General features: G+C 40.6%; 1 protein-coding gene across 6 annotated transcripts in view; it reads right to left on the reverse strand.

Annotated features, from left to right (window-relative positions):
* Nucleotides 1-1,731: 1,731 nt before the first annotated feature.
* Nucleotides 1,732-27,993, reverse strand: part of exd (PBX homeobox extradenticle) — a 532,389-nt gene continuing 506,127 nt past the window's right edge. For 3 of the 6 annotated variants that reach the window (XM_083135677.1, XM_083135678.1, XM_083135676.1), the window contains exon 9: nucleotides 1,732-5,343. In XM_083135677.1, the coding sequence (XP_082991803.1) occupies nucleotides 5,182-5,343 (162 nt within the window). In that variant the 3' untranslated portion in view covers nucleotides 1,732-5,181. Of the gene's footprint in view, nucleotides 5,406-14,868; nucleotides 16,621-27,993 lie in introns of those variants that run through there. The other 3 variants (XM_083135680.1, XM_083135679.1, XM_083135681.1) reach the window with 3 other exon arrangements.

The raw sequence follows: 27,993 nt of genomic DNA on the forward strand, positions 1-27,993 counted from the left end.
TGCACTCCAAATCAAAAGTGGGTTCTCTTTTATTATTATTATTATTATTATTATTAGAATAGGTACAGAAGAAAAGGTAAATTGTCCTTGCTCCCTCAGTTTTGGCACCCAATCGCAGCTATTGCATAGGGGCATCCCCCTAGCTAACACCAAAGCTTAACCAAACACTAGGGTGACCATACATCCCATTCTGATTTGGACAGTCCCGGTTATCATGTCAATATTATTAAAAAAACTACTATTTGTCCCGTTTTATAAAAGTTAGCTTGAAAAACTTAGTATAAATTTGAGACATTTCTGTCATTCCTCAACTTTAGCGTAGGACCAACATCAAAGGTTGATCATCAGGGACCAGAAACACTATGTAAGTCACACCAAGATTATTATATAGGGTTTGTCAATAAGTACCGGCATTGATTTTGTCCGGCCAATGGGAAGGGTTGGAGGGCGCTCTCTGTGGCTGGGATTGGTGTTGTGGGATGTCACATGAGCTAGCAGACCCAGCTCAATTGCCTCCCATCCTTTGGTGTGTAGGTCGCGCCTGAAGTGAAAGTGTCTTTAGTGCTCGTGTCGAGAGTTAAGATGCAGTGAACCATCGAGCAGCGTTGTGCCATCAAATGTTGTGTTAAACTGAACAAATCTGCTATGGAGACTTTTGATATAATCTGTGAGGCTTCCATGAATGAAGCCATGTCCACAACGCATGTTTTTGAGTGGCATAAAAATTTCAAAGATGGCCGGGAAGACGAACAATGCGCTGGACGTCCGACATCGATCCGAAACCCTGAAAATGTGGCCAAAGTGCGAGAACTTCTGAACAGTGATCACCGGTTAAGTGTTCATCTGATAGCACAGGAGTTAAATTTACTGAAATCCACTGTGTATTCAATTGTGACCGGCCAAACATTGTGCACAATACCCTACAGTCTGAATATGGCTCTCGGATCAAAGGGAGCCTGAAAGGACATCGTTTCGGGACGATTGAGGCAGTCGAAGTGGCTTCGATGGGGTGCCTGAACAGCCTGGCGGTTGCCGACTTCCAGGGGGTGTAAAAAAGCGCTGGCAGCGGTGTATTGATGCAGGAGGGTCATATTTTGAAGATATTAACACACTGTACATATATCTTCAATAAATTTCTTTTTATGACTTCAGTCCCGATACTTATTGGACAAACCCTGTAATTAATACAGTCCCTACCAAAAGTTTAAGACCACCAACTTTTTTCATATAAATGAATCCTGACCGAAAGTTTTTGGTACAAATATGGAGTGAAATTTATGGAAGTAATATGGTGTGTGAGGCATATATTGCCGAAAAAAAATATTGGTATAAGTCTTGTAGTTCTTGATATATGAAACTAAAAAATCCAGCATTTTGAACCACAGATGAATGTGTATACACGTAACCGACGTCGTTATGACAGTACTGAATTTTTTCCAGTATTGTGGAACATGAACGAAGGTTTTGGCGCAAAAAAAAAATCCAAAAAAAAATTTCTCGTGTTATATTTTTTTTCTAAAATTCGCAAAATAAAAAAAATACAGCGAAAACTGAGAGGTTTTCAGATAACAATATCTTCCTCAGCGATTGCGCTGGAGTGAACAAATTTTATCATCATTAGTTGAAATGTGTGTCAATAGATGGCGCAGAAAGACATATCTCGAGTAGCAGCATTGTGCAAGTCCAAACCTGTTTTCGTTACCCTTGATAATAAACATGCTGTTTGATGCAATAGGTCTCATTAAAACCTGCGTGGCGAACACAATAAACAAATTCAAGCAGCAAGGTACAGTGGTTGATAAACCACGCTGCGGCCATCCCAATGGCTTGGATTCAAGCGAGGGAAATCCCATTGCTGCCTTGGCCAGCACGAAGTCCGGACCTGAATCCTAGAAAACCTATGGAATACCATTGGTCTTCGTGTAGCCAGACGCCAGCCAAGGAATGTCCAGGAACTTCGTGAACAGATCTCCGAAGTATGGAATGAGATTACGCCTCAAGAATGCCAGAAATTGTTCCGCGGCATGAGAAAACATGTGCAAATGTGCTGGAAACTTAAAGGTGGACCTATTCACTTTTAAAATTTCACACTTCATTCATTTAATTTCAGGAGAAATGTTTGTTTCCAAGTATATTTTCAAAGTTCAGATTTAATGATTTTACAAATTGTACCTTTAGTTGCATCTATTAGTTATAAGTGCATTAATATGCCGTTACACTTTCTTGATCTTGATGTACCTTTCAATAACATTACATAATAATTCCAATTTTGTATTAAAGTGTTTATTTCATGAAAAGCACTCGCATATGTACTTTTTCTGTTTGTCTGAAAAACACATGACAAGGTGGTTTTAAACTTTTGGTAGGGCTGTACCTCTTGACAAGGGAGATCGTATTTAATTTATTGTTTATGGTGTATCATTTATGTGATCCATACTTTTATAAATAATAGCCCATCTGATTTTTCAGGAGGGGATAAACTGATCTCTTTGGGATGTCCCGTTTTCGGATCAAAATATTATGGCCACCCTACCAAACTTTAATCAGAGCTTTAAGTGGAAATGTTACCAAGAAAGAGGGAACAAGTATTTCTGTGCAGTTTAATCCTTTTAAAATATATTTCTCTCGGGACTGTACTATTTAAACTTTCTGTTGTAAACCAAACGTTGAAATTCATGTTACGAAGATATTACGATCTGTCTTCCTGGGTGCGGTTTTCATGCTCTGTCGATAATCAGGTTTAAAAAAAATATCCCGAAGTAATTATGTTGCAACTTTATATTCGATGTTGTTGTCTTTTTTAAAGTAAGTAACCACCCTCGCTCTTGATTTCAAAAAAATATTTACTTCTTGACGAAAAAACATTGTTACAGTGCTGTTCGTGTCGAATGTTTTGTACTACGTCGGCTGCCTAAATAGTAGTGGGCTACATGTTTTTAAGAAACAAATTGTAGTGTAGTTGCTGCAGAGGTTGTCAAATGCTTCATTGTTTTGTTTAGTTCTGTTCAATTCTTGAATTTTGCATTGGATAAAACGAGGTGAATAGACATGGTGAAGAATGATTTGCCTGTTAGTGTTTTGTACTCGACCCCACAATTTAGAAGGAACAGAGCGCCGAAAGAACTGAAATCGATCTTCATTTGTTGCAGCAAATTGAACGCAAAATCTCGCTTATTACGTATTTCTGTTGGCGGTTGGCAAGTTAACAACTTGTAACTGCACAAGCAGATCATATGGTTCCTCGCCGTCAATAACCTGTTTCTTCACCCCCCCCCCCTTGTGCCAACCTGAAAAACCACATTTTCGTACACGGGAAATGACATATGACTTCTTGAAGAAGGGGGAAAACAAAGATTAATAGGAGAAATGCAATGTAAAATACATATTCGGATTGACTTGGAATAACATAGCCGCAATTTATGTTATAATCATTCCCATGTTTTCTTCATTTCAATAAAAACAAAAGCAGCCCTAGGTACTCAACAAAATGCAAATATTCCCCCGGCCTTCTTGAAATATTCTTTCTTATCCTCCGAGTGTTTCTAATTAATTCAAGATCTTGGGAGATTTTTTTCCGAGTAGGGCGAGGGTGGGGGTGGGGGTAGGGAAGACGAAATTCTTGTGTTCCTTCTAAGAAGTAAAGAAAAGAAAGAATGGAGTGAAGTTGAGAGAATGAAAAGGGGGAGGGGGTGAAGGAAAAGGGCGCCAAATTTAGCTTAACAATTTACAGCCATTAAAGCGTTCCGGCTTCACAGCGCTAAATGAAATACAGGGCAATATATTTCCTGGGAGAATGCGGTTCGACATATTTATGGGGGCTCGTCTAATGAAGAGGGAAAACATCGGAGCATGCAAATGTAGCTCGAGGCACTTTTGTGTAACTGAAGTAGAAGGAAGATCATTTTGTCGCGCATTTTTCTCCCCCCGCCCCCTTCACCCTTCCTCCTTGAAAAAAAATCACTTCCATGAACCCCTTCTGCTTCCTTTCATTTTCTTCTTCCCTTAAGGTGAATATTATTAAGACAATACAAAAACAGCAGAAAACTCTTAAGGTTACATGTTTTGTTTCATGAGCTCACCTGTGGTTGTTTTCAAAAGACGCCATCTCTTGTTGCGAAACTAAACTAAAACATATTGAAATAAAAAAAAGTAATTAATTAGCTGTCACTTGCTCATTCCTTGTAAGTTGCTCAACATTCCACGGGATTATCTTCTTGCACTGCGTTTTGAAATGTTTTCTTATGTACGATAGCTTTTGAAATACATGTTTTCTTCATTTTTGCCTTTAAATGTGCAAACGTGGAAAGTAAAAATGGCTGTGCGATGGGTACTAGCGACGGAATAACTACTGATGAAAAATTTGTAATGCATTTACATGAAACATTTAAGAAGGTGATGTGTACGTATACAGACTGACACCTATGTGCCAAATATTTTCTCTCCGATGTCGTAGTCTTGGAGCATAGAGCTGGCCAGAGTTGAGAACACAGAAAAAAGCTTGTGAGATAAGGTTCACGATGAAAATGTAAAATATACTTCTTATTTTCCGGGAAGGCGAAACATTAAACCGAAATCTTTTTGGCTTGTGAAAAGAGTGAAGCCAGCAGAAACAAAATTAAACGCCGTGCCTACCATGAACTCGAAGAATACGAATCGGAGAGAACTGTTAAAATTGGACCTCCGAAGTAAAACTGCACATTTCTCTACAATCACAATTGCTCTTCTGTCCAAACGACGCACTTTTTTTTCCCACTTGATTGTCTTTTTATCCTTTTTTTTTAAACAACTTCTAGAGCAAAGCTCTCTGCAGTCAGAAACCATAAACACACAATTCGCTTTATACATGTATAAAAAAGGGGGGAAAACTTATTAATGTTCGTTTTTTTCTCCCAGCATTTAGGTAAGACAAAAAAGTGTCAATCTGGTATACCAGTATACGATTAATCTTTTTCTTTTAAATTCACTTGCATCATTCCCTTTTTGTGGTAAACACTCGTTGCTTGCATTATCACTACGGAACATCGCCCCCTTTCTTGTGTGACTCAGTACTGCAGCGTCAGTGTGATGTTGATCCAGCCTAAATGAAAGAAAATACTTCCACCTTCCAGCACACCCCTACACAATACCATGCCTTCACCTGCTTCAGCTAGAAATTGAAACATCCCTGCCTGCGCCCTCCTCCTAAAGCTTTGGCCTTTTGGTTGAAGGTTCGTCTTGGCTGTCTTCATCCTGCAGCGGCTGAACAGGTGGAAAGTCGGGTATCTGCTCCCGTGGTGGGTTCCAGGATCCTGACCCCGGCCTGGAGGGGTGCGCCGGAGACGATCCGTGAGACTTAGGGGTGCCCTGGAGGGAACGAGGGATGCAAGTTTTAGCAAGGCATCAACAAGTGATCATCCGACAGGGTTCTGCGGGAAGCAAGAAAACATGAAACGGCATCATACGCCGTCAGCGGGTAAGGCCAATGCCTTCTTACAACAAGGCCCGTGCACTCTCTCTTCGTTTACATGCGACGTCATTATTGGTAGGCCATCAATCGCAACATATCAGCACCCCGGTCAGTTATTATTGGTGTTGTGATTCATAATCTATGAATGATGACGTCGTATATCGACAAAGAGACACTGCACCGACCTCGTTAAGAAAAGGCATTGGTAAGGTCCATCTTGCCCAATCAGCCGTTCGCTACAACTATATTTTTTACACTAGACCTGAAGCCCAAAGTTCAAATGCGAAAGGTTGATCGGGCAACTGGGGCATACCACAGACACCCATAAAGCACAATGATTTCTTTCAACTACACACGAACATTCAATCATTGCATGCACAAAAAATGTATTCCTTTAGCACACACACACACACACAGACACAGGATATTAATGTAAAAACATAGCGAAAAAAATGCAGGCTCGAGCAGAACTCGAAATCTGATGTGTCAGAGAGCATTTATCGCTACATTTGTACACGCCTCACTTAGTACTTGTGCAGTTTGTTTCTCTATACAGCGTATTTGCAGAAGATACAATTTAACCCATAAGTATATGAAAATACGCTGTATAAAACAAATCTTATTTATAAAATTCGTTGACCATCTGCAAACACGCTTGCCACGAGCTCGCCAATTGGCTTTTAAAAGATTGTCCGTTTCACACATAACCAACTTCTAAGGTGCCACTGGGTCTTTATAGGGGTAATATCCAGTCTCTGAATATAGTTATAGTATAAACATTATAACTTATAAGCAATATGTCCCCGCATAAACTTTCACGGCGTATACAATCATTAAGACAGCCAATTTTTCTCAACAAAGTTTATGTTGTAACGCCTCAGTTTGACGCTACGAAATCTGGGGGGGGGGGGTAATTTTATCCTGAATACATGCAACCACGCAGCACAGACTACTACAATTGTCACTAATTGATTGAGTGAGTCAGAGACTGCGCCACATCTGCACTTCGGGGCTCGGAGCTTACTAATTACTAAGAGAGATACGATGCTTGTTTAAATACAAAAAATCATATTTATTTAGGATTATGCTCAGTTACTATTATTATTCCTTCTTGCACATCTCTCTTCACGATTGATTGTACATGTTTTATAGCTATACGGAGCATAATTTTGCCGTATACGCAGTAAAACTACAATGTTAATACTTCTATAATATAATGCAATATGGTATAAGGCAAACATGTACATTGCCTTCAATTAGTTATTGTGCCGGTAGAACGCGAACCGTGTAGCGGCTGGAAGCACCCACTCGCCGGCGGTATTGGATGTACAGTCACTGGCAATAAAAATGGATCCTAGATCCTGAAATACTTGCTTCCTTGCAAGACGTTCTGTGTGTTGCCTAACTCTAAGGCGATAAGTTGATTTGAATAGCAAATTTTGAATGGCAATTTCTACCACCGCCGTCGAGTTAGGCCACACACATAACGCCTTGCATCGAAGCGAGTATTCCATTTTTATTGCCGGCGACTGTACGTATCCCCTCAACTCAAAGAGCATGGAGCATATGGTAGCTTTTCAAGCCGAGGTTTCGTCCAATATCTCCTCGGTAAATACACTGCAATAGAGCTAACTTCGATAAACAACATGTTATCGAGAACAAAACTATGCCCTACATAGTGGTTCGGATTCCACTTTAAACTGTAGGTCCAGTCCCGATTAGCCTTACTGTGCATAAAGTGGACTTCAAACACCAAATCAACCAACCAACCAACCAACCAAAACTATGCCATTGGAAAGTGGCACTGCCTGCTGTAAATGTCAGTATTTGCTTTTATACGGACGGATGTGTCGTGTTGAACAATTTACATTAGCTTCTGTGTAAGTGTACATTGCTAAAGTAATAAGTACCAAACCGATAAGTCTTGATATAATGCCACAGCATAAGTACGGTACACTTCAGAAAAAAAGTGCGATCCTTATGTGAAATCAAACTCGCGCAGAAGATCTAATGCGCGCACATGAAAATTTCTCAAAAGATATTACAAAATGTGTGGTAGTACAAGGACATTTCCAACATCTTTTGTGACAAAAGTTCGTGATCATTTTACATGCAATTCCGAACAATTTTAATTATCTAGCGGCACAGTTTACTGAAAAGGACAGTGATAGATACCGGTATATAAAAAAGAATAATTGCGTAACGAACTTATATGGACGTCTAAACTAAATGAAAGAGAAAAATTACTCGTCACTGCTAATCGATTATTTTTTTAATAAAAACAATACTTATGTTGAAGAAGGAGTGTGCTAGCACCCTCTCGCATCTGCCTGACGCCGCAGATGGAAGTCCAATTTAATATATTCGTAAATTTCATTTAAAAAAATGTGTATTTGACTAGGGGAAGGGTACATTTTTCCCATTTCATGGTATAATTCAACACAATTACAAGGCTCGTGCCACGACCATGTTGATCACTAGTTTTGGGCGATATATCGCGATATTGAAAATTTATCGTCCAGGCGATATCAACTAGACGATATCGTCACGATATTTGTGCGATAGGCCTATATAACGTGTCGGCGATCTTTCGTCACGATATTTGGCGATCTACTGTATATCGTGCCGATATCACGATACGGAAAAAATATCGTATCATCTGTGACGATATTTTCTTGGCGATATCAAATTTCCGATACCGTCAATACCTATCGATTACTCATTACGGAGAGAACAATCGATTCTTGCTTACGTGTACACGTACACGATAAAATCTAGTACAGTCGCCCTCAAATATAAGTGTACCCTACTTGTCCACTAGTCCGAGGAGCGGCGCTCAGCATGCTGGGCGGTGGGGAAGCGTCTGCCGGCATTTAGACCCGCAGTCTTACGCTGGCTTTGGCTCGAGAGGAAGCCGACAGGACGCGTACCTGGTTTCGAGCCAGCACCTGTTTTTCTTTTCTTCCCTAAAAAGAGCTGTTGTCACTTTTACCTTCAGTGTTTAGACATCCATTCATTCACTGCGACATTATGCTCCTGTCTCCACAATGGAGAAAAAAAACAACAGTAACGCAACCTAGCAAAGATAACGCAACCTCAACCTCACGTTAAGAAATCTCTAAAGAAACTGAATTGGTAACATTTCATTTACTCCACGTGGACTTGACAAGAGCTGTCAGTTCCAAAAACGGACGCTATTGGTGGGATATGTTTCAGGGGACGTGATGGGTGGTTGTTTACTACTCTAACAGAGGGAACTGATCTTTCAAAACTTTGAAGTAAATGGCGTTCGAATCACAACTTCAACTTTAACATCAGCTGCCCTGTAGCAACGATGCCAAACCTGATTCTGCCTGTGTGTGTTTGTTCTTAAACAAGTAGTTTTTTCATGACATGCTTTGCGTCCTATCCGCTTACCGTAGCTGTGACAACATTGTCGTGAATCCGATTCAGACAGGTTTCTCCGCGACTAGCATTTGCCCCCCCCCCCCTATATCCCCCTCGTGATACACAAACGATGTCTGCTGGACGCAATTGAGGCAGGCTATCGTTGATTCATTCAGTGCCAGATCTACAAAAATTGACCCCCCTGCAAAATATTACCAAAGGCCCCTCTACCTAACCCCCCTTCTCTCTCTCTCTCTCACACACACACACACACTCACTCACATGTAGAGGGTGATGTGATATATATATATATATGACACTGTTTTCTCACACCTAGAAAATACACTCCTAACTTTTTCCTGATTAAAGATAGGTTGAAGGAACCTTCACCACGGCATTTCTCGTGAAATTCTAGCCTGATTTGAATGTAGTCCGAGTGCCACGCGGGAACCCGGTGTGGGTGATCTAAGGTCGGAGTTTTTCCGGCTTTGTCCCCGTTTAAAGCTGCTCTACGGCCCACTCAGCCTCAAATCAAATAGTACCCGGGGGTAAAGGCGGTCGCAGCGTGGTCCTGATCACATCACCTCCAAGATGGCCGACATCGAAAATATGTGGGACCCTCATACACTAAATGTGCCTTCATGGCACGGTGCTATATGCATAGGGAACTTTAACTTTACATTTTCCTGTTGTATTCGTTTCTGCACCCCTGAGTAACTAAGTTTATTTTTTTACATACGCATATACGAACTCTCTACTATGTCAATGGCTGAGGGCCCCCTAAAGGCTTACTTGTCTCCGGGCACCCCCACGCTGCGGTGGGTAGATCCGGCACTGGATTCATTCCTTTCCAGTCACCAGTAACATACTCAAGCTCGTTCACTTTGTTTCACGCGATATCATGCCAACAGTACAAAACCATCCCGCGTAAAAACCACATGCGGTAAATGCACGTTTATGCCTACTTATTTGGGCAGTTTCCGTGAAGGAGTTGTAATAGTTTAAAAAAAGTAATAAACTTTCAAGGAACCTAACTTTTAAAAATCCGCCTGCAACAGGAAGGTCGTTCCATTAAGTTGAAGAATCAACACAGGGTAATGAACAAATCGCAGAACTTTTGCACGTGTCAGCATCGATATTATATCATTCTCTGGAACCATACAAGTTCAGCGCCTGTAGTTGGTACTGAGAACACCGTGCGTTGCTACTATGGCCGTTATCTCGCTCGGAAGTTGTGAATATTGCATTGAATGCTTCACACTTAGCGTGATGGAAGACTGTGAATAATACATTCGCAACAGGTCACAGAAATAACGGGGGATGTTCTATTATGCTCCTACTCAGTCCTGGCCCTAATGATAAGCTCTCCCAGAATGCTGTGGATATTGACAACTGAGCAAGAAACGCAACGTTGAGACAGTTGATCGTAAATGCTACTGCCGTCTGGTAGCCGCGTTTGAGTTTGTCTACTTTTATAGACGGCAATTTATTTAACGCCCTTCACAAGAATCTAGTTGTCATTCTCTTGTCTACTTACGCACATAAAAAGGCTAATCAGGATAGGACCTACAGTTTAAAGTAGGATCCGAACCACTACGTGCCTCCACCGGGTATCGAACCCGGGACGCCGTATTTGAAGGCGATGACGCCATCGGGGAGGCCTCCCATTTTATTGTTACTAAAATCTGCGACCCTACCACGATGAACATTCTAGCAGATGTGGACTGCGGTTGAAGCTATGTAGGCACACAGCAATGATATCAGATCTGGCACTAGGTGGTTGAAGGAGCCGGGATAAATAATTATAATATGCTCGGGGCATGTAACCACTAACTTTTAGACGAGGTTTTTGGTTCTTTGTCTGATGCATATTGAAAACAGCACTGGCAAATCCAGCCTCCTTCCGATAATTTTGCCAAATTATCTCGAAATATTAACCAGTGTTGCAAGTGGCGCCGCATGCAGGAGAAACCAAAACATAACAGTATCCTAACCACGATTCAGGTTTTCTATCAGAGATTTTCAAAATGCATGTTTTACTCCTAGGGATTTTTCATAAAACAGAACAGACCCTGCGAATACTTTTAAAACCATCACAATTCGACTGAATCTGGTTAAAAATAACAGTTTTCCCCGAAGTTGAGTCAGCCTCAACTATCTCAGTTGTTCACAATAAGAATCGACAAAAAACTGTAAATTACGTGCGTGTCATCGAGCCTGCCACGAGATGGTGCTGCGGTAGCGAACAGCTGATGCAAATGAGAGAAATAATAGCACGAATGGTCTCTTGATGAATTAGTACCAGGGGCCGGAATTAGCCTCACCAGACTGTCCCTGTTTATTCAATTCATGTGCACGTGTATACTACCAGGAAGGAAATGTTTGTTTATCCATTTTATACTCGCCTACATCCAACTGCTGTTTCGCTTTGAATGTTCTGCTGCCTAACTTTAATTCTCTCTTATATATTTAAGAACAAATCAAGAAATGGAACATTCATAACGAAAGTACAGTGTGTCCACAAAGAGTTGGGAGGCACAAGTATTGGTCCGAAAATTGTCCATGACTATTTTCCTACGTGTTTTTGAAGAATGGCTTTTTTATGTATGCTGGTGCAGAAGTTGTCCAGTTTGTTTGGCACTTTGTATAAATTCTTGCATCTCTGATTGAGTAAAATAGAACAAACATGGTGATGGGACAATTTGCTTGGTAATACTTATAGATTACACTCTACTTTCGTTATGAACACTCTATTTCTTGTCTTGTTGGTAAATATATTTAAAAAAAAGCTGGGTTTATTTATACTGTATGGTTGTATTATGTTCTATGAGAACCAAAGGGTTAGCCGTCACATTGCTCTAATCCTGAGGAAGAGATCATAAAGGGATAAACACAATCAAAACAGTTATATCCTACCGAAACTTGAACTCATAACATTCGAAGAAGATATCGTGAGGTTGAAACCTCAAAGCAGCAAAAGAAGCCTGCCCCCCTTGGTATTTTAATATGACTTAAGTAAATGTAACACAGCAGTGGTAGTGTCAAGCGGTTCATTCTCTAGTTTCACAATCAGAAATATATAAATTATATTGCATTTACATCTAGCAATGTCCTTGTGTTACTGCAATATAAACCGCAAGAAAATGAAAAACAAGAGATCCAACACATTTAAAAGATATTCCACAAATCTATGGTATCATGTTGAAAATGGTTACACATGTACCCAGTATACCATGGTAATATGAACAATAACTATATATTTTGCATTATTGTTGTTAATCAGAGGTTTTCCCAAATTTGTATACAAATCTGTCAGTCGTATGAGAAAACATTCAGTCACATACTTGGTGGGAGGCAAAGTTACCTTTTGTTAAAAAAATACTTCGTTTCTTGCCAGAAGGTGCAGGGAAGTGTAAAATAATGTACTCGTTGATACAGATAAATGAATTACTGGTAACTATATAATCATTAAGGGTATTACAGTTGAAGTGGATTATGTCTTCGATTACCCCCCCCCCCCCCTTCCCTCACACAAGGAAGTTTCAGTTTAAAAAGTTTAAAACATTTTTCATGCTATATCCACACATGTGTGTGCATTTCTACAAGTGGGTATACTTATACCTAAAGAAAAATTAAATCTTATTTCCTACTGTGCAATTTTTGAAAAATAATTGTGTTTAAGCACTCACCTGCTTCGGACTTCATTTGCATACATGAAATATTGCCTCAAATGCCTAATTCGATCTTGTGAACATATTCATAGGTTTTCAGTGCCAAAGTGTGTTTCAGGGTACTACAATCATTTTTTTTATATATAAAAGTTCTACTGTGGCTGACTTAAAAAAGTTGGTATCCTGTTGAGTTTTTCCTACAAGCAAATTAAGGGGATACTGGCTCCATTGAATTTACAATATATCTTCAACAAACAAGACATCATCCTCCCCGTTGTTGTTGTTATGTTCCATTTGGCTAGGGTTAGTCTTTAAGGTTGCAAGTTTAGAACCACTTTAGTATGCAGGGGGGGGGGGGAAGGAGCTGCTGGGGCTACATTTCTTCTCAAAATTTTAAGAAAATGAAAATTTTCAGATGAAAGCACTAACAAATTGGGGAAAAACAAAAGTGGCAAACTCAAACTCCCCTTGAAATTACCATTTTTTGTCTTGGAACAACTTTTAAAACGAAGGTTAAAATGGTAATTACAAAATATTAAGTGCATACTAGTGATCAAAATAGTTTGCTAATTGTAGTGATGTATTAATTATATTCTCTCTGAGCGATTACTTAATTTTAGAGAGCTAAAGAACATTTTGTCAAATATTTCTGTGTGTCTAGTATATTTTAATTATTATAATGTGAGGAGATTTTATTAAGTATGGGAAGGTAAGTTAAATTGCACACACACTGTTATAGTATGTTTAGGGTCCTGTTTAACCTCTGTGAATAAGCAGAGGTAAATACGTATTATTTCAAACATACAGGATACAGAATATAGGATTTCTTCAAAATCCTGCTTTGAGAAACCAACAATTAATGTACATATCCAGCATGTTCAAAAAGTGACAACCTTATGGGAAATCTCATAGGTGCTGAATAACCCTGCATTCACAGAAAATTGGCGTTTGGTGTGCCATATCACATAGTCCCATGTTCATTACATTCTTTGAACAGACAGTGACCTCTGAACGATATGTGACAATGGTTAGAGAATTTGTTAACATGTTGTCAGCTGAGAAGTTGGAACACACATGGTTTCAACAGGACAATGCCCCCAACCCCCACAGCTGGGAACACAATGTGTTACTTGGAAGTGTGTTTTCCAGGACGACTGATCTCAGTGGGGTTATGGCCACCGCGATCGAGATTTATCACCTCCAGACTACTTCTTGCGGGGTTATCTTAAGGATTCTGTCTACATTACTCATCCGCACAGTATTTTGGAATTGAAAAACAATATTCGTAGCTGTGTTGGTAGCATCTCACAGATAACAATGAAAATGGTTTTCAAGATAACCCCACAGTCTACATTACTCATCCGCACAGTATTCCGGAATTGAAAAACAATATTCGTAGCTGTGTTGGTAACATATCACAGATAACATTGAAAGGGTTTTCAACAACATGGTTCATCGTGTCCACTTGTGTGAAGAACAAAACGGCAGTCGCTCCCAACACTTAATGTAAAAAATGTAATAAGAAATATTTTCCCATAAGGTTGCATAACTTTTTGAACACCCTGTATAATACTGTTTCTATTCATGCACATATATTTTCAATATTCTGACCACATTACGAAATTAATTCCACTAATGTTTCAAAAACATTAAATTTTGGATGATAGAATTTGGGTTTTCTGTTTTTTATTATGGACAATATTAGAAGTTAATTCATATTATATGCACCTTTTTATTTTTAGTTCCTACTATCGTGTTATTTTCTAAATTTTAGTGTCATTTCTACCCACTTGGGTATTTCCTAGTGTCTTGAAATTCGGGCTTTAGTCATAAATACATCATATTTATGCAGTGTTGTATTTAAAAATATCTACAATGAGGAATGAAGAAATTCTAGTAACTTCTGTTAAGACATCAGGTTGTATCATCCACCTAGGGTTAAAAATCTGTAGACTGAAGGGTGCACACCCTGTGAATTATGTATATGTAATGCAAATGAGAAATAGTAACATTTGAGAGATGTTATATGCCGAATCTTGATATAAAGTATAGAACAGCCATAATGATAACATACAATAAATATAAATCATAACGTGCATATTGGTTACCAAAATATCTCAGATTTGCGAATTTCAACGTTCATACATTTGGTATCCATCTGAGCCTCCTATAAAATAATCTACACAATAAGCGAAGCTTTTGATAACTAAAAATAGCAATTTATTATTGTATAGCTTTCATGCTTTTCATGTACAACATAAAAAGATGCATGCTAATGTACCAGATCTGCATGACAATTTGTGTCTTTAAAACTTTGATGAAAGGTGATTGATCTCAGAGATACAAATTATCACTCCATGCTCGAATGGTTTAAACAATTTTTTATTCACAATATATTTGCTCAATTACACCTGTTTTTACCGACACGGCATCATGGCTAGCCTTCATACATTGACGATAGAGCCATCGCAGATCTGTCAAACAATCAAACAAAAAAGAGACATACACATCTGAACCAACATAACTGCATATCTTACAGCTAATAAAAACAAGTGTTCGATCACGCGTGCCTTATGCAAGTGTAACAACAGAACTATGATACATTATTTTTTTTAATAATAAAAAAAAACAATGAAGCATACAAAGTACTGAAGCAAAGTAAATCTAAGCACATATGGTAGAAAAAAATTCTTGTGCACTGTACAAGCTCCTAAAGTTCAGACAAGAAAAAAAAATGGTTAACTAAAGAGTAAGCATAATGAAAAAATAAAACACTGAGCCAATTTGACAAAGACAATTGAACATTAAAAAAACGATTTTTTAAAAAGAAAACATTGTCATTAACACATGCCACACGTCTACACTTCATTACAATAGTGGTCTAAAGAAATGAAATTACGATTAAGTAAACAACAATTGCAACAATCTTTGCAAATGCAACATACATCAACGTACACTGTGCCTTCGTGAAGTAACATTATGTAAGCCGACCCCAAATTCCTGCATTTCTTTATTATTGAAGCACACTGTCTCTTCCAGCGATAGTTCTTTTCCCGGTGAAATGAAAAGTCGCCGAACGTGAACTGGATTACAGCCGTGGCTACGTGTTGAACTAACTCACGCATGCTCTCACGCACAATGTTTTTCCTCTTTTGTAGACGATAGAAAAGCACTCTGGATGGATGGATGGATCATTATGTGGTATACTTTGTATTATTGCTTCGTAAATGTTTCTTTGCCAATGCAGATACTGCATATCCTGTTTCATTGTTTCACGAGCACTAAATTCTGAACTAACTCCTACAATCTATATATATATATTTTTGTTAAAAATGGGAAATATGAGCTCTTCATTTATATGAGGAGGGAAAGCGTCAAGAACGCAGTGCCATTGTCTATATTTCCTCATAGCACTTCACAGATTCAGGTTAGATTTGCACAGATACTGCAGCCTCGTCCATGTTTTCGAACCAAGGTGGGCATTTGAAAAAAACACTGCAACATAGTACATCAAGCGAGCCAATCATCTACTGCTCGTCTTGAACTATGTTACTATGAGGGAAAAAATGTAATGATAAACTGTGCACACAGTGTAGTAGTGTTGATAGTCACTTGAGTACTTTTCAACTAACACGATGGTCATGTAGAGCCTGATTCATGTGCGAAACCAGAATGCTATGACTGTCAAGGCATAAGTCAGTCACCAAGTACATGCTCAACAGTACAAACACATCTCACTGAAAAGTGCAGTTTTTTGCTTTCATTTTTACTTCCACTCCCCTGTACATTCTGTCTAGGTTTTTGATTTGTACAAAAAAACTGTATATATCACCACTACAGAAGAAAGATGAAGTTGATTTGAGTCCAGGCTTGCATGGCAATATAGTCCTTGGGACTTCCATCTAACGGCAAGACAACAACACTTTCTTTTGTTTCATTTTTTTTGTTCTTTTGTCCTTTTAAAAATTTTACCATACCACAACCACACAACCTAATGAAGAGATCTTCCACATCGTGGCGTTGCAGTAGATACTGGATACGTCACGTCCTTGACATCACTTCCACAAGCCATTGTGAGTTCGCTGCTATGCTTTGGCCTGCCACTCATTGATGCACCTACATAAAATGAAGCCTGGTGAGAATCTTCATCTCAAACATGATGCACGAAAGGGTTAGTACGTATGACCGCCACCCATTAAACTTCTCAACTACAACTAATCATGCAAGCTATGCAAAGGGAGTATTTAGTAAGTAAAACAAGAGAAAAAACAGTTAACAATGCTTCTTGTCAACTAAACATAGTACAGAGATTAAACCTGAGTTACTCAGACTTGTTTATCATATAAGGTTATCACTCTATTTGGTTGCTTGTCTCAGAGTTTTTGTCCGATTACTCGTGTTCTTAGTTAAAGCTTCCATTTCAAAATGGTAATATATTTATAACAAAAAGATACAGCGATGCAACTAAAGTTCATACCATATATTTCGTAAAAGAAAATATTTCATAAAATATAGTATTTCAATGTTTTAGAAGTCATATCATTTTTGTAGAAACTTCATTTCCACATAATTTTCATTAATGCTTGGCGTCACATGGTTGATAATGAATCGCTATTAATTGATATCTTCTTAGCCTTGTTCCTTTCCCTGAGGGAATTTAGAGGTAATCGATCCAATGCCATTCAATCTTTGTATGTCTATCCCAGCAATTTAACTTCTGGCAATCATAGTTAAGATGTATAATTTGACCTCACTGTTGGCTTAACATTTCCATCAAGTTCTACAAACATGCTTGTTTTACAAGTCAAATATTCTGAAATTGATGATCGTATTTCACACACATATTCAGGGCAAAACTGATTTGTACACCTAGTTTTATGTATTTGATACAAGCATGCTCGGGAAAACATTATTTTTTAATGCTATTCCATAGCTTTCATAAACTAATTAATCCTTTCTGCATAACAAGAAACGAGGACCATAGATATGGGTTCACATCCACCACAAAAGGGTTTATTTCTGCGAGTGTGGTTTCGATTCCTTACTAGATCCGTCAAACCTACTGTAAATGCATCAGTTTGAATGTTCTGCTATTTTACGATGCTGTTATCAGATGAGATCGCCAAGCAAGGTAAACTCTGTAACAATAGTTCTTATTTTCACTGATTATTTATTAGAGAGTGCACTGAGTAACAGTGCACTAGACTCTATAGATATTTATGTTTTATACACAAACTATAAATATAACAAAATACATGGACTGAAAAATACCAGGAGTTTGTTTCAGATAAAAAAAAAAATCGGTAGGTAAAAATATCCAGAATAGTGCAAAAATTGCAGCCATGGCTTGAAAATACAATTTTTTCCCCTAAATCTGAGCACTGAAATACGCAGAGCCAGGTTTGGTAAGCACTTTTTTTTTTTTACGGAGACAGAACACACGTGTGTTCGAGAGACTGAATGTATGCATAGTTTCATTTATATCCTCATTTGGAATGAGGCAGTTACGAGACAACAATGAATCACCTTGCTGTTGTATCGACCTGCCGTATGGCTCTGCCTGCATCTCGGACAAAAGAGAAAGAAAAGGAGCCCTCTTGCATCCTCACCTCCTGTGAGGAAATTTTGAGAAATCGAAAGATAACCCTCAAAACTTGACAACTGCCGTGAAAGCTATTGCAGCCGCCGGAAGCAGTATTTTCCAATTCCTCCCGGCCAAGTTCAGCGGTCTCGCAAATCGCGCCGGAGCCCGTATATTTTCCGTCGTCTTGTTTCCAGCCTGACAATCCACCAACATCCCAAGACAAACGACAAAGCAATTCCGCATCTGACGCAGCAGCTATATCGGATCGAAGAAGCACGAGGAAACAAGATACGACGAAAGTCTTCGCTGCAAGATCGTAAGAAGGAGGGGAAGGAAAGCGATCTTGCAGAGGAAGCGGGAAAGGGGAGGAAATATTTGCATGATCTCCTCTTTCTCTCTAGCGGTAATGCGTGTAGGGGGAAACTTGGTGGGCCAACATGCATCACCAGATTTTTCGCAGAGAGGAATCTTCCCTGTTATATATTTCGTCAACGATTTGTCCAGCATCAACATTTCTATTACTATTCATAATTCGAAATGTTCCTTTCCCGTGAGTTAACGTGACGACTGTTTTTGTTCTTGTGAAGTCTCCCTCGTTCTTGTCCCACGCCCACGATACCCCCTCACTTAATAAAATTCGTATCCTGCTTACGTAACCTTGCAATAATACTCCCTCATTCCCTGCCTATTTCAATTTTACAACCGCATTGGAAATCTTCATAAATTCCCTTTACATAGTTACTTTAATTTGTACGCATTATGTATACTCTAGGTTTAACAAAGTTCGAACTTCAGATATGCGGGTGTATAAGACTATGTCTGTGCCGGCCAAAAAGCTTCGTTAAGGTTTTTCCTTGATAACAGCATCGTAGACACAGACCTAACCTTCGTCCACAATGACCCCCACTGACTGTGGGAGAAGTATGGCGAGAAGAGTCAAAAGACAAGCACGCAATGGACAAAAAGTCTGTTGTACACCGCCAGATTGGGTCTCCGGAGACTATGAAATATGTCGGAACTCCATTTGAAGTTACATTCAGAGACAGTAACGGCGAGTTTCATCCATCCTAACTTGTTTTTACCGCGTGCAGGTCAAACTTCAATGCTCCGCCGGACCAGACACACACAACCATGTCATAATTCCAAGCAGGTCCCTTTCAAGATCTTCCTGACATCAGCAGGGGTCCCTCTTGCTTCACGCACACACAAGAACCTCGGTGGAGAATCCTTTCTTTCTTTTTTTGTGGCGTCCGTCAGGGGAGTGAAGTATGGGATTCCGGTCCTTAGATACGAAGGAACAGGTGAGCTGAAGTCCTTTGTGTACGGTCAGCTAGGGTCGAGACGAAGAGATCCCCACGGCACAACTAGTTAATGAGAACCATTAAGGAGGCACACAGGTGAAAGGATCTGCTGAAATGTTTCTGGCTCATTATCTTCGCCTCTTTGGAGACCCATCCAACACCGTCCTCGAATGGAAAGAGCGGGGTGGTTACATTCTCGCCCCCCTCCCTATCTGCTGTCCTTGGAGCGATTCTTCCGAGGCAGGTTCCCAGTCAAATGATTCATAATGGCTTCTGCCTGCCGAAGGTTACACGCGGCCGGCACGTCCAAAAACTAGTATATCGCAGAAGGTGGCTGGCGAGAGAGAGGTGGGTGCGTTATCTCTCCTCCTCCTCGAGCGGCCATTTCGGAAAATGCCTCCATCTTCCCGTTCGCCGCGGCCATATTGCTTGACCACATATTGCTCGACGTTCTCAAGTAATCAGCCGTTGGCCCGAGTTCGGGAAAACCGCCGGAGTCATTACAACAAGTTTCTGCCATCGTGCCGACACTTTACCCCCGGGGATAGCACTCTCGGCTCATTTGCAGCGACGATGAAATTGGTGGAGCTGCCGTGATGAAGGGAACATGGAAAAGTGGGGGGAGAAGGTGTAACGATCGACTTCTGCAACGGAAAATTTTCCTCCGCAGCCAGATAGTTTTCATTTAATTAAAATCCATACTGCACGTCCCGCGGTCTGCTTCAGCTACTGGAATCTCCATGTGTCCTGGACAGGAGGGGCAAAGTTCTGGAAATCTCCACGGGCAGCTTTATGACATCAGCTTCTAAGGCAGCCAATTTTGGGTAACAAATGAACATGAGGAACTGGAAGGAGGAATGAAATACGAACATCCGCTGCCTGGCGCCTTCAACGCTAACACTAAAATGCAACGATTCCGGCGGTCTCCCTCCAGTCGACGAGCACTTTTTACTTCAGTAATGTTTCCTCGCCGCCCTGTAGCCATGCAAAACGTCTTGAAATCAGCTTCCATGTCGGCGTAGGCACCTAGCAGTAATTCCGTCAAAGAATTAGATGTATACAACCACCTGGATTATGCGTAGTCATAGATTTTGGAAAATAAAGGGAGCAGCCCACTCTACCAAATTTTTTTTTTTTTTTTAAATAATGGGTTTAGAGAAATATATGTAAGAAAATCGCAAGTTTTGTTTCTTGGAAGTATGACGCCAAAAAACACAATAGTGATAAAGCTATCATGTATAATCAGGGTGGTATTTGTAGGGGGGTTGAGGGGGAATTCCCCCTCTGGTACTCTGCTTGATAAATTTTATCAATGGGGGAATGTTATATGGCATAAAGTCATTATCTCAGGCTGTCCCTAGACCCCCCCCCCTTGGAAATTTTTTAAATACCACACTGTGTATAACAAAGGAATAGCATACGAATGGATGCTGATATGACCTAAAGTTATACCTTTTCTGCAGTGTCGTTAAGCCACTTCTTTATGGATACTTGCTAGATAAGAACAAAAGTCGTATGTCTTGGAGGATGAACGGTTAATGTCAAAATTTATTTTCGGACAATTTGTGCGCATTCGACGCCTCATTTTCCACTCTAATAAGCATGACCAAACTCTGGAAAAGTAATATCTAGGGCTATTCACACAATCCCGATGCAAACTTCCACAATCAGCAGGGAATGTTGTTAACTTTGTAACTAGCACAAACCATTCATCCTCAGCGTTGCGATTAACCCGATGATAGAACAGGGACGCAACATTAAGGATAGAAATGATCCCATTTCTAGGCTTGATTCAAGGGATGAGCTTACGTATCCGACCGAGTGAGTCCAGCACCCAACATCCTTGGCCGTAGAGACAAAAGGAGACGTGTTACGTTAGCACCGATGGGTGACTTTTTTGGACTCTGTGGAGGCTCATGTATCTATATCTCGGGGAAGTACATAAACGTTAGTGTATATAGTCTCCCTGCGCATTTCGCTAATAAAACAAAAACAAGCAACACACTACAGTGTGGGAAGCATGCATGGGATGCAATGAACGCACAGTAGCTGAAAGAGCAATCCCCCGCTCCTCGGGGGAAGTGAAATTGAACAACCGGAGCCTGCACCGCCGCTCTCTGACGTTGCAGGGCGATGGTAAATGATAGTTTCAGGCCGACACAAAAGATAACTAATCTATCCAGCGACGTTCGCCACGGGACTCCGGCCTGTGCCGTGTCAAGACTCCGGGACCGGATAATTCGTTACCCCGACCGACAGAGTGAGTCGTCAGTTGTCGGAAACAATTAGCACCGCTGCGAGACAAGCACAAAGGACCATGGAGGAAAGAAGAAAGGGGTGGAGGAGGGGGGGGGTGCAAAAAAGAACAAATTAATCGGCACGAGGTGAAGGAAATGCCTTCCTTCACTCAGTTTTCTGAAGTCCTTTAGCTGCTGCTGCCACCTCGCGGGACCTACGACAAGACGGGGAGACTTATTTTATCAGGACGACTCTCATCACTGTCATTCGATGAATAAATTAACCCAAAACTTGGAGCAGTTCCGACTGCAAGAAGGGAATCGGGTGAATTCATTCAATGGATGAACGCGTTTACGCCAGATTCCAGCCCATTGTGCTTATCGCCGTCTCTGTAAACGAGGCATCTTTGACGGAAATACGAACATTGTAGGTGTTGTGTGCACCACTGATTGATTGAAATAAAAATTTTGGGTCCTCACACCTTGGTTGTTTGTCCCTTACCGTAACTAAAATCAACACTTGTCTGTGAGAACTAAAATCTTAGGCTGTAAAGGGGCACCCATGAACAAAACGCAGGACAACGTATGACTCTTGGGTGCCTTCTCAAATGGTCACCCCCGTGCAAGCTGAATCATTGATAAATATACAGGGTGTCTCAAAAGTAATAGCGCAAACTGATACAGGTGAAAGCACACGATAATAGAAGCAAAAAAGTCTCAGTGAACATGGGTCTGCAAACGAGCCGTTTTCGAGATAATCGCGAATGTGTAATTACAAGCCGCCAGTGACTTCAGTGTTTGTAAACGTCGTCCTAGTTGGTAAAATGCTGATAATGTGTGCGAATGTGTGGGTACAAGCCGTCACTGACTTCAGTGTTTGTAAACGTCGTCCTAGTTGGTAAAATGTACTCTTCGTTGCTGAAGGTTCCATTTTCACTATGCAGTCCAGCACAACTGACGTGACTCCACAGTAGGATTAGACTGTACTGATTGTATCCATACAACGTCACCTCCCGGAAATGCTCTGTTTGATTGCAACACCACTTCTCAGAAATGCTCTGTTTTGTAAACAAAGAGCAAACCTCGGACCGCGCAAGGAGTAAAGCACTCTGTGTTTACAAAATGCAATCAATGACGGCTTGTAACCACACATTCGCACACATTATTATCATTTTACCAACTAGGACGACGTTTACAAACAATGAAGTCAGTGGCTGCTTGTAATCACACATTCGCGATTATCTCGAAAAGGGCTCGTTTGCAGACCCATGTTTACCGAGACTTTTTTGCTTCTATTATCGTGTACTTTCACCTGTGTCAGTTTGAGCTATTACTTATGAGACACCCTGTATAGTTCCGTGAGAGCAGTGTGCCATGTTTCATAATGTAAACTTCACTGCACATCACAAAACTGATCTGTGGCAAAACAAAGTAATAGAAAAATTGCCACGATACAAGATTTGGATACATAATCATTACGAAAATGCTGACACTGTCAAAAGACATGCGCATCGCTGAAAATAGAGTTCACGGAATAAGGCTGCAGGATTTAATGAATCTTAAGTCATAGATTTCCATACTCAAACTGTCTACAAGCTCAGTCACAATCATTTAACCTCTTGACCCACCAATTAAACAGGGCGAACAACATAAAATGAAGCAATACACTCACCAAACCCGGTTCCAAACATTCTATATTGTGATGATGTATCTAGCTAGGAAAAATAGTCCACAGGAATAAGGTCTGTGCTCTGCTGTGGACTATGGCCACTTAAAATTTAATATATCACTGCAAATCATGTACGACTGAATCAGTGGCGTGCCAAAGGGGGGGGTGGGGGTCATAACTCCTCCCTTTGGTCAAATATTCCTTTAAAAAAATAACGTCAAAGGCAAGAAAAGATGGCAAAATGAGGGCTGACTACTAACAAAAAGTATACGTAACCTCCCCCCCTTTCAAAAATCCTGGGCACGCCACTGGACTGAATTGGTTAGGATAGCTTAGATTCGGTTATATTACATTCAACGTCATCTTAGTTATTTAAAATTTATCCTTAGGTTGGTTGTCCCTTTTTATCTAGACTAATGCCAAGGGTATGGTACATTATGAAGATAAGTTCAGCGATTTGATTCCATCGTTGTCTACATTTTATGGCCAATCTTGGAGTTATCCGATTTTGGCGGTTTAGCCACCAGGCAACGGAAAATAACTCAGCCAGTCACACTCTCCCCTATACAGAGGAAAGGGAAAAAAAGAGAGGTTGAAAAGACAAAAAACAGTCTGAATTTCCTCGAAATATGTCTCACAGCAATGGAAACAAAGTCTTGTACATAAATCACAACGTATTGCGAATTTCAATTAAACGAGCAGCAACACTCTGGGGAGAGGGGGGGGGGGGGGTGGAGGTTCCTTTGAAGCAAATGAAGCCAGAGCGAGAGAGAGAGGATCATGGCAAGAGAAGAGCTGTCAAGATAGACAAGCCAGTCTCGTCCCTTCCCAGAGGGTTCGAACCACAGATGAAACGAATTTCCGTCTGGTATAAACCACTCTCCCCCGCTAGACACAAATGGCGGTCGGTAATAACATGGCGGGCTCATCGCTTCCTGTTAAGTCAACCCAGGCACATACACACATACACCTTTAATCCATTTGCAACTGCAACAGAAAACATGTCCTCGGGCTACGTGCGATGGAAGATGCCGGGAATGGCTGGCTCTGTGAGAATATCTAGCAATGTGTGCGTATGAGAACATCAAGCAAGAGTCTAGTTCATGAAGCCCCAAATACATAAAGGTTTTGAGGCCGACATTACAAGCAACTGCAAACTTTTCCGATAATTTCTTACACAGTTTTTAATATTTTAAGTTCATTTCACAGCAATAAGGAATTCCATTCTAATTTCAATCTGTGCAATAGAGGAAGCTAAAATAAATGTGGAATATATCAAGTTGATATTAATCCTCTAAGTGGGTATGACGCAGAGGCGTGGCCCGTGTTACCGCAGGTAACAGCAAAATGTAAAGAATTAAAAAGTTGTTTCAATAAAATGACAAAATTGTTAAATACGGTAATGAACACCGTTGCCGTCGAGTAGATATTGCCTAGGACATTTTTTCTGCAGCCGACAGAAGCGAAGAGGGAGGCCGTTCCGCTACCCTGAAGAGGCAACAACGGAGAAGAGGGCGCCAATGCAAGGAAAGAGCGGGAAGGACTTTGGGGCATAGTGTGCTACGGGGTTATCCATATGCCTGTTAAGGACGTCTGTTGCCGTTCAGGCCTACCGGATCAGCCAGTGTTGTCACATCGGTTTGGCAGAAAATAGCTAAATCCCGCCTAAAATAGGAATACCATTTCTGTGAAGCAACTAGAGGTAGACTGCAGAGTCAAGGCTGGATTGAACTACAACTGAGACCAGTTGGGTATTAGACGAAAATATAGTTCGTGATTTGGACAAACCTTGCTCCAAAATACTATACTAAAGTGCAAGCTATCTTGACAGTGACGTCAGCTGGGACCGCACTACAGGTTGATGCGAAACCATTGTATCACTCCGCGCAAAGCATGAAAGATTCTCTCCGTCACAGTTGTGTCTCAGAGTCCGCAGAGAAAGCACACAGGAGGAAGGGAACGTTTTTGTGTACAGCTGATCGAGGGTTGGGTCGGGTGGGAGGTGGGGGGGTAGCAAGGACTGCTCGACTTCTGACACCCTTTCAATGTTGCCAAACTTACATGGACAAAAGGTCAATTGAGTTCGAGTGCGTCTGTTGTGTATGTTGTTTATACCGAAATGAAGGGCAAAACCGTACATAGTGAGAGCCGAGAGGTGATTTCGAATGTTGTTAAATTTTTTGACAACGAAGCGAGAGAAGGATGTTACACGTTTCCGGTAAATGAAACTACAAAGCGTGCGGCGGCTGCAGTTCAAATGTCGGACACTTTCATTAAGAAAATTAGAAAGGAAGGAAATTCAGGGGGGAAATTTACGACACCAGGTAAGCACAGGTCTGCCGAAAAGCGTAGAATTGTTGTAGACGACTTTGACAAGTGTTTGATTAGAAGAACTATTGGTAATTTTTATACGGTTGAACATGAAGTGCTTTCGAAATTAAAGAAAGAAATTAATTTTCGGGGTAGTCGTGAAACTCTTCGCAACATTATTTGTAATGACTTAGGATTATATAGTACTAATACTATATACTAATATATAGTATTATATATTAGTTATATCAACTAATCAAAACCAACAAAAGCCCCCGCAATATCGGGTCGACACTCGTGCAGCAGAAAACGGCCACACCGTACTTCGTCTTCCACCTTATCATTGCGATCTAAAGCCTATTGAGTATGTTTGGGGTATCATAAAGGGTCGTATTGCATCACAAAATGTGGATCGTAATTTGGGCAGAGTACTGGAAGTCGCAAGAGAAGAATTTCAGAACTTTACCAAAGAAGAATGGAAAAGGTCTTGCGAAAAGTAAAGGCGAAACAAGTTAGCGCCTCTGGCCTGGTATACCCAATCGCCGCCACTGTCTCTGAGGATATAATTATAATTATTAATTAAATTGAAGATAAAATCCGTTTCTTAGATGGTAATATTTACTATCGCATAGTAAGAATCACAACCATGACAATAGATTTTATTGTCATTAATTATTTAAATCGGGAATCGTCACGAACGTTATCCATTCTTCTTCAACCACTGACCGCGCCACACTGAACATCGCGTTTTGCGGCAGGTCCGCCAGAATTTCATCTGTCAGAGAACAGCTGTGAGGCATCGTGGCAACAGCGTGCCATTTGAGAGCAGAGGAAGAGGAGGACTTCCCCCAGATTCTGGCCTGCTGCCGTTTACCGCGACAGAAACAAGTGGGGGTGGATTTTAGTTCGCATATTTTCAGTTTTTTTTTTCTTCTTTGCTGAGCAGTATATATAATTTTAACTTTGACTTGTAACAAAATAATCGTGCCGAATACTCTACATTTCAACAAGATTTTAAGTATCTAATATTTTTAACACATTTATATGCTCTGTTTACGCTGTAACGTGTTTTCATTAAGGAACTATATTTTTGTGCTCAAGCCTCGCGAACTTTCCGTTCAAAGGTGCGTTGCCATCTCGTATTCTTTATCCGATTCCGTTCATTTTTTTGTATTTATACATCGTGCTCGTTTTAATTGCTCTTTATTTTACATGATTCCATTCTAAAAGAAACCTCGCATTGCGACATGTTGGACTTCCTTCCCTTGCATTTCAAACTATTGAAATTCTTTCCCTTGTTTGTCTTTTTTCTTAGTGCAGACAGTGAAAGTATCAACGATGGAAGTTTGCAATGCTGGTACTACGTCACTGTCAAGATAGGTTGCACCAGAGTTTAAGTTGGCAACAGTAGTACGTACAGCTGGGCTTCCCTTCCACAAAGGAGCGGAGTTCTGTAGTCTGCTCAGTGCTCACCAAACAAACGTCAAACTGATCCGAGAAAAGTGTGGTGGTTCTTATTCCCCTTCCCACCTCATTGCAAAGAAACAGACAGATGAAGAATTGACAAGAGTCTGCCACTATGCATTGGATTTTCGTGGTAACTGTCTCATGAGTGGTATTCTTTCCAGGAGTGTTTGTGGCAAAATCACTGTGCTGATTGCAAAACAAGAACGAAATGAACAAAATATCTAGCTCGAAGACATGTTTTGTTTACCGAAGGGTAGGGAGGGGGGTGATAACGTCTAGCAGGCATAATTGTCGTACTGATAGCTGGTAACACGTTTGAAAAAGTCACGCCACGCCACTGACGGATATATCCGTTTTCAACATTCTCTGGTTCAGTCCTCCTGCATATGACGAGCTACAGACCGCTTTCTTTTTATATTAAGTTAGTTAACATTTCCGTAATGATGTCACTCTTCAGAAGCTACAGAGTACTTAACTTGTCATAATCACATACAGATGAAGACAGTGATTCCACGTTGGCACTGCCGTCTTTATGGCAGTGGCCCTCTGTTGCCGCGTTTACCTACGAAAGAACTTGCTGTCAACCAGTCAATTAGACCTACCACGCCCCCCTTCTTTGGGCAACAAGCGGTAACATTCCAAACTCTCCTCCCCGAAGCAGCCAGCAGGGAAACAGGATTGGTCTGTCAAAATAACGTTCTGAGCTGTGAATGGACATCAGTTGATATGGTAATTCCACTGTAGCAGTGGCGGCGAAGGGATTCCAAAACTAAATGGAGGTGGGGCAGGTGCCAAAACTTAAGAGGGGGGGGGGAAGGACAGTTGGGGGTTCTATTGCCCCCTACGACGCCCTAATCGCCGCCACTGTTCACATATATGTATTATATAGTATAGACTGTGCTCGGAGCCGAAGTGTGTGCC

The sequence above is a fragment of the Lepisma saccharinum genome, chromosome 14, assembly GCF_977018435.1.
Source record: "Lepisma saccharinum chromosome 14, izLepSacc3.1, whole genome shotgun sequence".
In the NCBI taxonomy this organism is placed as follows: Eukaryota; Metazoa; Arthropoda; class Insecta; order Zygentoma; family Lepismatidae; genus Lepisma; species Lepisma saccharinum.